This window comes from Nipponia nippon, unplaced genomic scaffold (assembly GCF_047370975.1).
Source record: "Nipponia nippon isolate SJK-2023a ecotype South Korea unplaced genomic scaffold, ASM4737097v1 scaffold_31, whole genome shotgun sequence".
NCBI classification, from domain to species: domain Eukaryota; kingdom Metazoa; phylum Chordata; class Aves; order Pelecaniformes; family Threskiornithidae; genus Nipponia; species Nipponia nippon.
In genome coordinates this window covers 1,639,194-1,652,695 of record NW_028262349.1, presented here as the reverse complement: position 1 = coordinate 1,652,695, position 13,502 = coordinate 1,639,194, and the positions used below count along the sequence as shown (strand labels likewise).

At 67.4% G+C, this 13,502-nt stretch overlaps 1 protein-coding gene across 1 annotated transcript; it reads right to left on the bottom strand.

Annotated features, from left to right (window-relative positions):
* Positions 1 to 76: 76 nt before the first annotated feature.
* MEF2B (myocyte enhancer factor 2B) lies at positions 77 to 11,207 on the bottom strand. The gene is made up of 9 exons (XM_087769511.1): positions 11,066 to 11,207; positions 4,173 to 4,252; positions 3,764 to 3,967; positions 3,565 to 3,693; positions 3,312 to 3,474; positions 2,200 to 2,345; positions 1,502 to 1,613; positions 1,316 to 1,406; positions 77 to 828 (listed from the first exon to the last, which is right to left on the bottom strand). Exons 2-9 carry the CDS (start codon positions 4,224 to 4,226, stop codon positions 516 to 518), a joined length of 1,212 nt encoding a protein of 403 aa, XP_087625637.1. The 5' UTR covers positions 4,227 to 4,252; positions 11,066 to 11,207; the 3' UTR covers positions 77 to 515.
* Between the last annotated feature and the right edge of the window lie 2,295 nt (positions 11,208 to 13,502).

Genomic DNA, 13,502 nt, shown 5'->3' with positions numbered 1-13,502 from the left:
TGCCTCCCTCCATCCCGCCCTCCCTCCCGCCTCGCTGCAGGGCCCCGGCAGCGCCCCGGGCTGGGTGCAGGATTGGGCCAGGGGTGTGCAGGGCTGGACCTGCTGCTGGTGCTCTCACTCCTGCTGCCACCCCGTGGCACTTCTCAGCCATTCCCACTCACTGGGGACACGCTGGCGCAGGGACAGACGGACGGACGGGGATGTACACAGTGTCCAGAACCGGACAGGGGACCGGGGTAACGCTCCTCACCCATGGGGTCCTGGCCTTGCAGGGGGCTGGGGGTCAGAGCTGCAGGGGGGGTGCCAGCGGCGTGTGGGGGGCACCAGGGGGAGGAGGGGGTTTGCCGGGAGCTGCAGCCCCAGGGTGGGGGACCGGGACCCTGCGGGAAGCCCTGCGGCACCGCCGACCCCCCCCGACAGCATTGCAAAGGGCACGGGGGGCTTCCGAGGATGGGGGCGAAGTGGGGGGCTGCTCCCCCAGGCTCGGCCTCTCCCCCTGCACCCCATCGGCCTCGCTATCTCTGCCAAGCGTCCATGGCCTGCGCCCGCCGCGCAGGGACGGGGGCCCGCTGCTCCTCCGCCAGCGGCTGGGGGGGCCCCAGGGGGTAGGGGTACCCCTTGGCGTAGTCATCCCGTGGCTGGTGGTCTCCAGGGCCTCGGGAGGCTTCGCTCAGGGAGGCCAGGCTGGCCAGGGGGGGCTGGGGGGTGCCCGAGGGGCAGCCCAGCCCCGGGGAGACCCTCTCCGACTTGATGCTGATGGCTTGGTGTTGTGGGGAGGCACCGGGCACTGGGGCCGGCTCTTCGGCAGGGACGATCCGGCTGCTGACCCTGGGGTAAGAGGGGAGGAGGAGTGAGGCCAGGTCTCCCTGCATCCCCTGCCGAGGTGCTTGGAGTGGGGAGAGGCCGAGCTCACCCCCCCCCCTCCTCCCTAGTGGTGCTGAGACCCCCCCCAACTCATCTCACATACCGGCTGCGACCCAGCCGGGCACCGGGCAGCCACCCGCCCACGCGCCTGGCACGGCTGCTGGGAACCCGGTGCGTGACGGAGGGGGGACATGGGGGCCAGGTCCCCTGGGGAAAGCCGCTTCAAAATAGGCTCTGCCGACAGCAGCGGAGCGGCGACCCCGAGCACCCCGGTTTTGGGGTGAAGCTGGACAGACTCCAGCATGGCGGGTGAGGGGCTGGCACCTTGGGTGCTGGCAGCACGCAGGGCTGGGAGGTGGCACCCATGGGTGCAGCAGCTCCTCATGAACAGGCTCATCCCCAACCCGTGCTCCCCTCGCCCCCCCACCCCGCCGCCATCCCCCATCCTTACCCCAGCGTTGCCATGTCCCGTGGGTGCTGCCATGCCGTGGGGCCGGGCTGCAGGAAGCCGGGGGGCGGCGGGGCCTCGCCAGCCCCAAACTCTGCTGAGCAGGAGGCCAAGAGTCAGCAGGGGCTGGGGGGGGTCTGGGGCTGGGGGGGGCCCGCGCCATCCTGGGGCCAAGGGGCCAGGACTTACCCGCTTGGGCCGGGGCAAGGAAGGGGAAGCCGGCGAGGCTGTGGCTCGGGACGCCGGCACTGCCCGGGGCGAGCACGGGGCTCAGGGTCTGAAGCGTGGGGTACAGCGGCCGCTGTGGGAAAGTGGGGTGCCCCCCGTCAGGCTTCGTGCTGCCGACCCCCTGGGGGACCCACGATGCAGCGTCTCCCCCCCCAGCCCCTTCCCCTGCCCCCCAGCAAAGCCCCGGTGTGGGGCTGAGGAAGAGGAGGTGGGAGCGGATCAGAGAAGCTGCTCGCTGAATTTGGGGAGGGGACGTCCGCGTGGCCCCGGGGACACTGGCCATGGCGACTTGCTGGGAAATGCCTGGCTGCAGCAAGCAGGGGGGGCACCCTCACCACCTGCCCTGCTGTCCCCTCCCATGGTGTCACTGCTGGGGAGGGGGGGGCCCAAGGCCACCGAGCACCCTGCTGGCACCAACCCCCAAGGAAACCCCATGGCCAGGGGGCCCCAACCCCCTCCTTGGGCATCAGAGGCTCCCTGGGGACCCAGAGCCAGACCACCCCGGGGGGCTCCAGATTTGGGGGGGCTTTGTCTTGCATGCAGGGGACACGTCCCAGTGATGGGGCACACTGGGACTGGGCCCCCCCAGTAGTGCTGTCCCCACATGCCAGCCCAGGCAGCAGATACCGCAGAGCAGATGTCCCCTCCACGGCACTCACCGCCGCGCTGCCGCCACTCCGGCCACTCGCCAAGCTGCCATGGGCTTCGCCGCGCCGGCCTTCCGCCCCCAGGTACAGTGGCGGGGGTGTCTTGGTGGCCAGGGCTCGGTTCAGGCTGCCGGCGGGGAAGAGGGGGTAGCCAATACCTGGACAGACAGAGGGACAGAAGGATGCACAGGGTGGCCCTGAGGGATGCGGGGTCCGGGGGGCTCCGGTCCTTGGGGGATCCCCATGGCTGCGGCTGGTGGCCCCGGTGCCCTCGTCACCGCGAGCGGCCGTGCGTGCGTGCACGGTGCCGTGCTCCAGCGAACCCACTTCCTGCGCGAGGCCGTCGGCGCACCTGGGCTGCGGCGGCCGCCCCCGGCCCGCTGTGGCTGCACGCTGCGAGCGGAAACAGCGCACAAAGGTGGTGGCTGGATCTGGCCCCGGGGCCAGCAGGCTGCAAACCTCCCCAGCCAGACCCTGCCGCGGGGAGCACCCTTGTCCCAGCTCCCTACGGAGCGGCCAGGACCTCCTGTGGGGACGTCCAGCGTGGCTGGGGTCACCACGCTGTCCCCTTCCAGGCCGATGGGGATGCTGCACGTCCGCATCCTGCACTGGGAATGTCGCCCAGCCGTCCCTGTGCCACCTCCCACCCACCCAGGGGCTTTCCGCTGGTCAAGCCCCAGCATCATTTTTTCCAGCCGCTTTTCTGCTGTGTGGCCTCAGAAGCACCCGTATCACCGTCACCACCCTGGGCTGGTGCCATCCCACCAGGCAGGATGAGCCCCTCATGCCTAGCTCCGAGCTGTGCCGCATGGAAGGGAGCTGTGGGTATGGGGTGCCCAGGGTGCCGGGGCCAGCCAGGTGCCGGGTGCCGGCAGGGCGCAGGAAGCAGCTGGAGGGAGGCAGGGGACGGTGTTTCCACAGCTGCTGCAGCGCTACCTGCCCACGCACCCGCCCTGGCCCTGCTCCCGGCAAGTCCCCGGGAGATGCTGCAAGAGGAGCTTTGCATGCGGCGCCTGGCCGGGAAAATCCCCGCAGGGCTGGCGAGGATGGGGTGCCCATCACGGGGACCTTCTCCCCTGCAGCCGGCTCCCCGCACCATCCCCGGGTGATGGGTCCGAGCCTACCTGGGGGCAGCGGCCCCGGCGAGCGTCCCGGTGGCTTTGGTGCTGCTGGCTTGAAGGTGGGCGGGCGGCCCTGGCCCTGCGGGGAGCCGCTGGCGCTGCCCAGGGACCCATCGGCGGCTGGTGGGGAGCTGCCGTAGGCTGCCTCGGGCAGCGGTGCCGGGGTCTGCAGGGTGAAGCGGAGGTGAGGGATAGGGAGGGGATGGGGACCCTCGGGCACCCTCGCCCCCTGTGCCATGGGACGGCAGCGACTCACGTAAAACCTGGGCCGTGCCACCGACAGGTCCATGCCCTCGCTCAGCCTCCGTGCCTTCTCCCCGGGATCCGGCCCCTCGTCCAGCTCCAGCTCGTGGCTCTCCAGCCCCAGCCCCTTGCGCTTCAGCGTCTGCGGGGAGCGGGGTGGTGAGCGGGGTCCCGTGCCCGCCCCGGCCCCCCCGGCCGCCCCCCGCTGCTACCTCGAGGATGTCAGAGTTGGTGCGGCTCTCGTGGGGCTCGCTGTACTCCGTGTACTTGAGCAGCACCTTGTCCATGTCGGTGCTGGCGTACTGGAAGAGGCGGTTGGTGCTGTTGAAGATGATGAGGGCGATCTCACAGTCGCACAGGACACTCAGCTCGTACGCCTTCTTCATCAGCCCGAATTTCCGCTTGGTGAAGGTCACCTGCCGAGCAGGGAAGGGGATGGGATGCTGCACCCAGGACCCCTGGATACGGCCCCAAACCCTCCTCCTGGGTCCCCAAACCCCCTCCGGCTCCGGAGGATCTGACACCCACAGGGAAGGTGGGAGCAGAGCAGCTTTGCCTCCCTTCGTGGCCTCATGGCTCCCCGTCCCCCTCGTCCCCACCTCGTCCCCGAGCGGCTCCTACCTGCCGGTTCCGTTGATCCAGTATTCGGCTGATCTGTATTTTTTTCCGGCCCATTTTCACCTCCTACACTCGAGCGGGAGCTGGAAGAGAGCGAGAAGCCCCTGAGCCCTTGCAGCCCCGGGCCGGCCTGGGCGAGCATCCGCCCCAGCACCGCATGCGCCTCCTCGCCCCTCCAGCCACCAAAATTTGTTTCGCTGAAAAAAAAAAGGTTTTCGGAGGAAGTTTCGGCATTTTTTTTTCAGCAAAGATGGTGACAAACTAAAAAATGAAAAAAAAATTGGGAAATTCTGCTGGGGCAAGGGGGAAAAATCCCCTTAGCTCTGCTCAGCTGGCTCCACCGCCCCGGCTCCATCGCCCCCACCCCACACCGGCCCCGGGGACCCGAGCACCTGCGCGTGCCGGCCAGAAAGCCGCCGTGCCGCGATGCCAGGTCCCTCGCCGGGAGCACGGGATTAGTCTTTGCATCCCCAAGTGCCCGCCCGAACCACGGGGGCTGCTCGGAGCCCCGTGCGCTGATGCTATCCCCGGCGGGTCCGTCGGACGGGGAGGGCGGTTATAAGGGAGGCCGGGCTGGCTGCGGGGAGGGTCCGTAAAACAAAAGGGCTGTTTTTAGGTTCAAGGTTTTGTTTTTTTTAATTCTTTTTTTTTTTTTTCTTACCGAATAGACTAAATTTGACCTCCGCCATTCGCAGGTCAGGAAGTGGCTGTATGAGGAGACAGCAAAGCGAAACCACCCACCTCTTCGGGCCACGTGAACCGGCGGTGGGAAGGGCGAGGGGTTGGGGACCCTTCATCCCACCCGGGTTGCAGGGTGCCAGCACCCATCGCAGCCCAGGGCTGTGACACCCCCCCGTGACATCCCCCTGCTGCTGCAGGGACCCAGTTCTTGCTCTTCTTGTTGTCCCCCAGCACTGGTCACCCCAAAACCCCTCTGGGATGCCCCGCTGCCACTGCAGCCTGGTGCAGAGCCATGAGTGGCATCAAGATGCTCCCAATGGGACCCATGCACCCAGCCTCTCTACCCCAATTTGGGTGCAGGCCTGGCCCAGCTCGGTCCCCGCCGTCCCCAAGCCACGGCCGCAGGGCAAGAGCCAAGCTGGGAAGCCAGCAGGGCTGGGAGCTCTGTGCTGTGGCTCCCTGGGGATGGCAAGCACCCCGGGAGCCCCCTGAGCCCGGCCAGCAGCCCCCCCATCGCAGGGATGCACCCCGGGGGTGCAGGCTGGGGACCGGCCATCCCTTCACTCCCCCAATGCCCCAGCTTATCCCGCTTCCCCCTCTCAAGCACGTTGCCATTTACCATCTTGCTCAGCTGCTATATTTAGCTGATCAAAACTAATTTTAATTTATGGAAGGAAATTGTGCTGCCGTTCCCACGGCCCCACTGCCACCCTGTGTCCTGGGGCCCACGCACGACACCAAGGTACGGGGGGTGCCCAGACCACCCCGGCCCCCCCGGAAAAAGCCAACGATTCCCTGGTGAAAAGGCAGAGGTTTTCCCAACGATTCCTGCTGCCCGCTTGGGGCCAGGGCTGCTCCTGCCCTCCTGGCGCCGACACCTGCGGCATGGCATCAGGCCGGGGCCGCCCGGAGGGGTCAGCCCTCGCCTGCCCGCCCCCATCCCATGATCTTTAATTTGGGGTGCAGAAACAGGAGCTGTTCCCCGGGGGGCCCCGGCTTGCAGCTGGGTTTGGCCCGTTCGGGTCAGGGGATGCTCACCCGGCTGCGGGTCCCCACGTCCCTGCACAGCCTCACCCCAGGGGGATTTTTAAAGGCTCCAGGGTGCTGGGGACAGAAGGACGTGTCCCCCGATCTGCAGCAAGGACATGAAACGCTGCCAAGGGCCCCCTCGGCTTGGGCCACCACCCCCAGCTCCTCAGCTGCCACAGGACCCCGATGCCTGGCTCCAGCACCCCAGTTTCTGTGTGGGAAGCACAGAGGGAGATGGTCCCTACACTGGGACTGATCCTGCAAGCCCTCCCCGGCCCCAGCCTGCCCAACGCCGGGCTGCGTCCCCCGCCCTGTGCTGCTCCATGGCAGGGGCCGGGGGCCAGCAGCCACCCCCAGGGTACCAGCACGGCTCTGAGCCCCGGAGGAGCCGCGTCTGCCCATCCATCCAGGCAGGGTGCTCCCGGAGCAGGGCCCGGGGGTACCAGCACCGACAGGGTGATGCTTCAGGTGTCCTGGAGGGGTACTGGGACCCATGGGATGATGCTGTGGGGGTCCCAGAGGGGTACCGGCACCCATGGGGCAATCCTGAGGGAGTCCTGGAGGGGTACTGGCACCCACGAGGTGATGCTGCGGGGGTCCTGGGTGTACCAGCACCCACAGGACGACGCTGTGGGGGTCCCAGGGGTTACCAGCACCCACGGCACGATGCTGCGGATGTCCCAGGGGGGTACCGGCACCCACAGGGCGATGTTGCAGGGGACACAGCCCACAATAGCAGGCAGGGGTGGGAGGCAAGAGGAAGCAGCAGCCGCAGCGCTGTTGGGCCGGGGGAGCCGGGGACCCGCTGCGGCCGGACTCACGGCACGCTCACCGGGGGCTGGGCGCGGGGCGGCTTGTTCCGCCACCGGGGAAACCGTCTGAGGCCTCGTGCAACACGCGGTGCGGTTTCATCAGCCACCTCCCCGAGCAGCTCATTACAGCTCCGCTCCTCCTGGGGCATCGCCCCGGCCGCTCGGCCACCACAGCCATGTGGGACCCGTGGGAACATGCGCAGCCCCGGCCGGGCCACCGCTGCCAGCAGCACCGTGCCATGTGCCGGGGTCTTGCGGTACAGGCGCAGGGTTCGGCCCAGCTGTACGGCAGGGAAGGGGTGCTCGCCGGGAGCGGGGTACAAGGCGTTTCGGCTCGCTGCCTTCATGGCATTTGGTGCCTCGGCCACCGCAGTGCGGCAGGACACGGGCGCTCGGTTCCCCTCGGGCAGGTATTAAGGGCTGGGAGGGGAGGGGGGACTTTCACTCCGGATTTTAATTGCCGTGCTGGTGATAAGGCGATAAGCAGCATTACGGCTGCAGGCGATTATCGCAGCTGGCGGTGACGGGCACAACGGAGCAGCTCTGCCCGGCGTTGCCACCTCCATCCTGCGGCCCAGTGAGGTGGCATCCTCCAGCCTTGTCCCCGTGGCCAGGGACAGCATCGAGGGAGCAGCCTGGCTCCCGTAAGGAGCCGGCGGCCAGTGAGGGCTCATGGCCGGGGACCCCCGAGCAGGAGGGAGGGGGGTTGGGGTGCCGGCCCTGGGGAAACCCCACAGCCTCTCATTGCATTAGTCTCCACCGGGTCCCACCTCACACAAACGGCTCCTCGTTAGCGTGGCCGTGATGGGGACCCGCAACGTGGTCCAGCTGCAGGGACGAAGCATCCTTCAGCATCATCATTACGAAGGAGGCCAGCAAAACTCAAAGCTCTCGAGCCCTCAAAACCTTTCAGAGAGGAGACACTTTCCCCTGCCTGCGCCGGGCAGAGGCTCCCGCGCTGCCTGGCATCCCGCCGGCCTCCTCTCCCTCCCACGCGCGCTTATCTTTAGCCCAGCTCTCTGCTCGCTCGCACGCACCGGGCTCGCTTCCACGCCCGGGCACAGCCCCTCGGCCCTGCTGTCCCTTTGCCAGCACCCGCAGCGAGGTGCCACCCCGACCCCTGAGCTGCAACGAGGTTTATAATTAACTCCCCGGATCCTCTATATCTTTAGGGGTCATTTGCATCACGCCGGAGCATGTAAACTTCCTATCCCAGCTCCTCATTAGCGCGCTGAGATGAAGCGAACCCCTTGAGAGTGACGTGTTTTTCTGTGTGCCGCAGCCCCGGCACAGTGCGGGATGCTCGGCACGGTACCAGGGGGTCCCAGCGCTGCCTTTGACACCTTTATATCCTTCTCCATCCCCGAATGATCCCAGAAATGTTAAATCCACCAAGTTTATCCTAAAGTCAAAGCACATGGGTTACTAGGGGAGCGCGCGGACCCCAGGTCAGGGGCTCTGAGCTCCCCACCATTTCATCCACCTCTCCCATCCCCATGGGACAAAGCGGCATCGACGTAGAAACTGGGGAAAAAGGCCATTTTTGCCAAATTATGGGCATTTTGTTGCAAATCTGAAAGCTGGAGGTGGCTGGGTAGAAATGGGGGTGGAAGAGAGTGGCCAGCAAGTACCCACTGTTGGCATTCGGCGGCTTCCAAAAAGCGTTTTGTTGGAGGAAAGCGTTGATGAAAGTGGGAGAAAGAGTTTCCATCCCATCTTTTACAGGGAGAGGGAGCGAGCTCGGCTGGGAGGGGACAATCTGAGCCAGGAGCAGCGAAATGCCGGGGTGGGGGCCAGGCCAGACGCTGCCTCGCCAGGGCTGGGAGGGCAACGGGCTTGAAACGGGGCTTTAAGGACCACCTGCCATGGATGGACACATGGCGCTGGGACCACCGTGGGCCACATCCATCCCTGCCCTGCTCCCCGCTGGGGACGTGGCCCTGGCTCTCACCGGTCCCCGGGGAACGGCAGCGCTGGGGCCTCGCGGTGCAAGCAGCATCCCGAGCCCGGCGCAGGGAAAAGTCAAAGTTTACCAGGGTTTCTGCCGGGGGTTGACAGGCCCTTCTGCTTTTTATAGGTTGTTTAAACAACTAACCAGTATAAACCAGAGTGGCGGCTCGGGAAGGGGAGTGGGGAAGGCAGGAGGAGCCTGCTGGGAAGCAGGGGAAAGGAGAGTTCCGGAGGGGACGGGGTACCGCGGGGGCTTGGGGACCGCCGGGACAGCGAAGGAATGTCAGGGCATTGAGGACAAGGGGTTTGCCTCCACTAACCAACTTCCCCATCTCACCAGCATCACCCCAGCACCAGCAAAGCCCCTGGGGGCAGTTATAATTCATCTATCTGCCCCCACCGCAGCACGGGGCCCAGCCACAGCATTGCCCCACGCCTCTCCAGAGCCAAATCCAGGCTTCGGCTGGGCTCAGGGGGACCCGGCTGCCACCCCGCCCCAGCCCCGCGCTGGCTCCAGCCCCGCTCGGGGTGACACAGACCGAAAAGTCCCACCAGCACCCAGCACCGCCACGGCCTGGTGCCGTCGGGCGAAGCGCGGCAATGGGTGGAGGCTTTTCGGTTCCAAAATGACTGTGTGGAAGGAGGAAGGATTGAAACATCCCCGAAAAACGAGGCAGCTCTTTCCCTTGGAAAGACGGATGGACATAGGGACCCCCTCCGGGGCCCAGACCAGGTTTTTTGCTCGGTGTTGGCAATGCTGCTGGCAGCAGCCAAGGGAAGAACCATGCTGGTCCCGCGGGGCTGGGCTGCCCCAGGCTGCAGCTGGGCATCGATACGGGAAATGATGCTGGGTGCTGCTTGAGGGTTTGCCGGGGGCAGCCAGAAGTTGCTGACGGGTGGCCTGAGCCCATCCCCGTGGCGTTAGGGCTGCGTGGCTTACAAACCTGGTCTGCTCCTGACAATCCTGCTGTAATTCTCGTGAAGAGGAGGGAAATCCAAAGGTCTTAAATACACTAATTCCCCCCGCTCCTTCCAGGCACCCCCACGGCCACACAGCATGCCGGGCTCTCAGCCCCCTCGCTGCCGGGATGCTTCTCCCCGGCGTCAGCAGGAATCCCTGTCCCCTTGCACCATGCAAAGCTTCCCAAACCCGCTTTCCTTCCCCGCTGCTGCACCGGCCGGCTCTCAGCACCGCGGTACCATCAGTGCCCCTGGCTCGGGGGCGAGCGAGAACGTTTGACATCCTAAACCAAACCCGGGGCCTGCATCTACGTCCCAAATATCCCCCTGCCAAGCTACACAGGTCTCCCCCACACGTCACCCGCGTGTGACGTGTCCAGCTGGCAGCCAGCGACATGGAAAAGGGCCAGGATCCGGCTCCCCGGCCGGGTCGCCCACGCTCCCTTCCCAACCGGTACCCGATGCCCCAAGGGATGTGCGTGGACCGAGGGGGCACAGCCCATCGCTTCCTTCCAGCTCACCCGCCAGCTGCCACGTTAATTCATCACCTGCAAAGCCCCGTCTCCAGAGCCAGCAGCTCTGGGAAACTTTCTCTCATTAAAAGAGTAAAGCCCCAGGGACGGGGACGCGCTGGCAATCGGCTGCGGCGGGCAGGAGGATCCGGCAGAGGAGCCACCTCGCTCTCCCCGTGGGGACGGGTGACGGAGGGAGATTCGCGTGCGCTGCGACATGCTGGAGATGCCACGCGCTGGCAGGAGCCACGGACGGGTCACATCCCCACCCGGCAGCAGGAGGGAACCGGGCTGCAACCCAGCGCGTGCTGTGAAACGGTGCGACACCCCAGCGAAGCCACGGTGACATCAGGCCCCGGCCCTGCATCGGGGTGTCCCGGCGCTGCGTCACCGGCGGCCTTACAACTTACTCCACGGTGAGCCAACAGCCCCGCGGTGCCGTGCCTCAGTTTCCCCTTGCGCAGCGGGCTCGGCCCCTGCGCCCGAAGGCCTCGGCGGGCCCGGGGGCGGCGGGGGGGCCGCGGCAGGGCTGCTGCCATCCAGGCTGCACTTTTGGGTTAAACCCGGGCGTTCCTCCCTGCTCAGAGATGAGTAAAAATAACCGCCCCGAGCTCGGCGCAAACCACAGGCTTTTTATAGCCCGCCATCCCTAGACGGCGGGGCGGGGGACGGGGCTCCGCCGTGCCCAGGGCAGCCCGCGGGGCGCCGGCCCGGCCGCACCGGCACCTCCCCGGGCCGGCACCGCTGCTCCAGCCCGGGCGCCCCGACGGGGCGGCCGCGCTGGATGCCCGGGGCCGCCCGCCGCGGAGGGGAGCCCCGTCGGGGCAGGAGGACGCGTCCGGGAGAGCGCGGTTGCCCACTGCCCCCCCCCCCCCCCCGGTACCGGTGACACCGGAGCGTGGCCGCGGCCCGGCGCGCCCGGGACCCCCCCTCCCCGCCCCGGGACGCCCACCTGGACACCGGCTCTTCCTCCTCGGCAGCTCCCCGCCGGCTCGGCCGCGGGTGCCCGGCGCTGCAGCGGAGCCGGCCCGGCCCCGGTGGGGCCCCGCCGCCCTCGGGTCCCGGTCCCGGTCCCGGTCCCGATCCCGGCCCGGTCCCGGTGCGTGTCCCCAGAGCCGCGCGCTGCCCGCCGCCTGCCCGAGCCGCGCCGGCAACATTTGCATAGCCCCGCCCTCCCCGCCGCATGATTTGCATAGCGCTACCGGGCTCGCTCTCCATTGGTGGATGCGGCAGGACTTGGTTTGCATAGCCACGCCTCTGCCGGGAAACGGGGCGGGGTGGCGGTGGAGGGGCGGGGCGGGGGGAGCTGGGGAGGCGGGGGGATTTGGGGGGCTGGGATGCGGGTGAGGCTGGGGGGGCTGGGGGGAGGTTGGGGGGATTTGGGGGGCTGGGATGGGGGTGAGGCTGGGGGGATTTGGGGCGCTGGGATGGGGGATCTGGCAAGGGAGGAGGTGGGTGAGTTTGTGGGAATTTGGGGGGCTGGGGTGGGGGTGATGCCTGGGGGTCCCGGGGGATGCTGTGCCCTCGCCGGGGGGTTCAGGCTCGGGCTGAGTTGGTCCTGGGTGCGGGTTTAGGGCCAGGCTCTGGGTTTGGCCCACACCAGATCCCTGGGACCCCCCCTCTTGGTTTCAGGGGACCCCCCTAGCACCGCCGGCCCCCTCAGCCACAGGACTGAGGGGTGCCGGTCCCCTGGTCCCCCATCCCCAAGGTCACTGAGGGCTCAGCGAAACCACAGCGAAAAAAAAACCCAACCTCATCAGCTCGAAACCCCGCCGCTGGTTTGCAGCCCCGAAAGGAAACATCCAACACGCTCCCGCTCGGTTTTATCTTTTATTTTTAGAAATGAAGTGACCCGCCCTGGGGGGCTGCCCCGTGCTCCTGCCCCCGGCCTGTCCCCGTGCCCCGAGCGCGGCCACCCCGCAGCGAGCGGCCCCGGAGCCCTGCGCGGGGGCCGCCGGACCGCAGTGACATAACCCGCGGGAGGCTGCGAGGAAGCGCCGGGGCGGCCCAGCAAAACCTCCGCACGCACCTCGCGTGCTGCTTCAACAAACAGCAACCCAACGCTCGCCTGCTGCAAACCCCAACGCCGCTGCGTCCCCCCGCTTGGCACGGAGGCACAGGCCCCGGTGACACCTGGGGCAACCCGGCGCTGTCATTCCCTGGCGCCGTCCCCACTCCCAGCCTGGGGCCGGTGGCAGAAACCCGCTCTGCACCGCAGCATCTCGAGCGGGACCAGAGCGTGCAGGTGGTTGTGGATCCTGTGGCTTGAAGCCTGCGAAGATGACCCAGAGGGGACTTTGCAGAGCGAAGGGAGGCGGACGCCGCCGCATCACACGGTGACAGACCCACGGACAGCCTGGGTCTGATGGAGGGAATAGCACGGCGGAGCTGGGAGTCAGCGTTTCGGCCGCAGGCCGCAGAGAAGCCAGGCTGAGAAGGTGCTTTTCTCCCGGGGGGGAGCAGAAGCCGAGCTGGAGGGCTGCCGATGTGCCCTGGCTCCGTGGACAGGTCCAAACCTGGTCCCAAAATCAGCCCCGGAGAAGGCGCTGCCCAATTCACGCCCCCGCTTGTCTCCTGTCCTTGTGTGACCTCGGCCTCGGCGGGGGCAAAGCCGCGGTGCAGCCGCAGGGACGGCCGTGACCACCGCGCTCTGCCCCGGCTCCCCCGAGCCCACGGTCTGCCGGGCGTCCCCCGGGTGGGTGCTGCGTGCCGCGGGGCGGGTGGCCATGCCGGGGGTCCCGCTCCCTCCGGCCGCGGCGGGGAGACGAAGGGCTGTCCAGGAGCCACTCGATGCGGGGCTCCCGCGGGGAGCACCCGTGTTTACGGCAGCGAGGGGGAACTGATGCAATTCCCAAGCTCCCGTTACGTGAGCGGAGCTGCCCGGGCAGCAGGTGGGGAGGGGGTTATCAAATCAGCTCCCACGCCAGCCCCGTGGCGGGGACGCGTCCTTCCACCCTGGCCGTGCCGGGGCTCCGGTCCCAGCCCGGGGGTTTGGGAAGAGGGGCTGGAGAGACGGGGACTCTCTGGAGGAGGCTTTCGGTGCAGGCTGCGCTGGCAGAAAGGACATGACATCTTTCTTAGATCTGCTTTTAAAGCTCATGATTTATAGAGGGCTTCAGAGTGCAATTAGCGGACTGTTAATTAGCCCTGCTCATAATCTTAATTGATCCTGAAGAGGAGGTGGGAGGGAGAACAGAAGTGCGAGAGCATCGCAGAGCAGAGTCCCAGCAGCTGCGGAGTCCGAGGCAGCGCACCCAGGTGCCCCGTCCTGCCCCGGCACGGGGTTTGGGGACAGGCAGGGTGGCCCTTTGCCTGCCCGGGGCATGAGACCTCCATGCCCCGTCCCCCCCCCCCTTCGCCTCGGGCTGCCCAGGGGCTTGGCCTGGCTC

Bases quoted from the DNA above. Each gene is read 5' to 3' on its own strand.
- MEF2B (XM_087769511.1), bottom strand. From the start codon at position 4,226: ATGGGCCGGAAAAAAATACAGATCAGCCGAATACTGGATCAACGGAAC. The intron at 1,407-1,501 runs GTAAGTCCTGGC...CCTGCTCAGCAG, and splicing joins CCTTGCCCCGGCCCAAGCGG to AGTTTGGGGCTGGCGAGGCC. The intron at 829-1,315 runs GTAAGGATGGGG...CTCTTACCCCAG, and splicing joins CGGGACATGGCAACGCTGGG to GGTCAGCAGCCGGATCGTCC.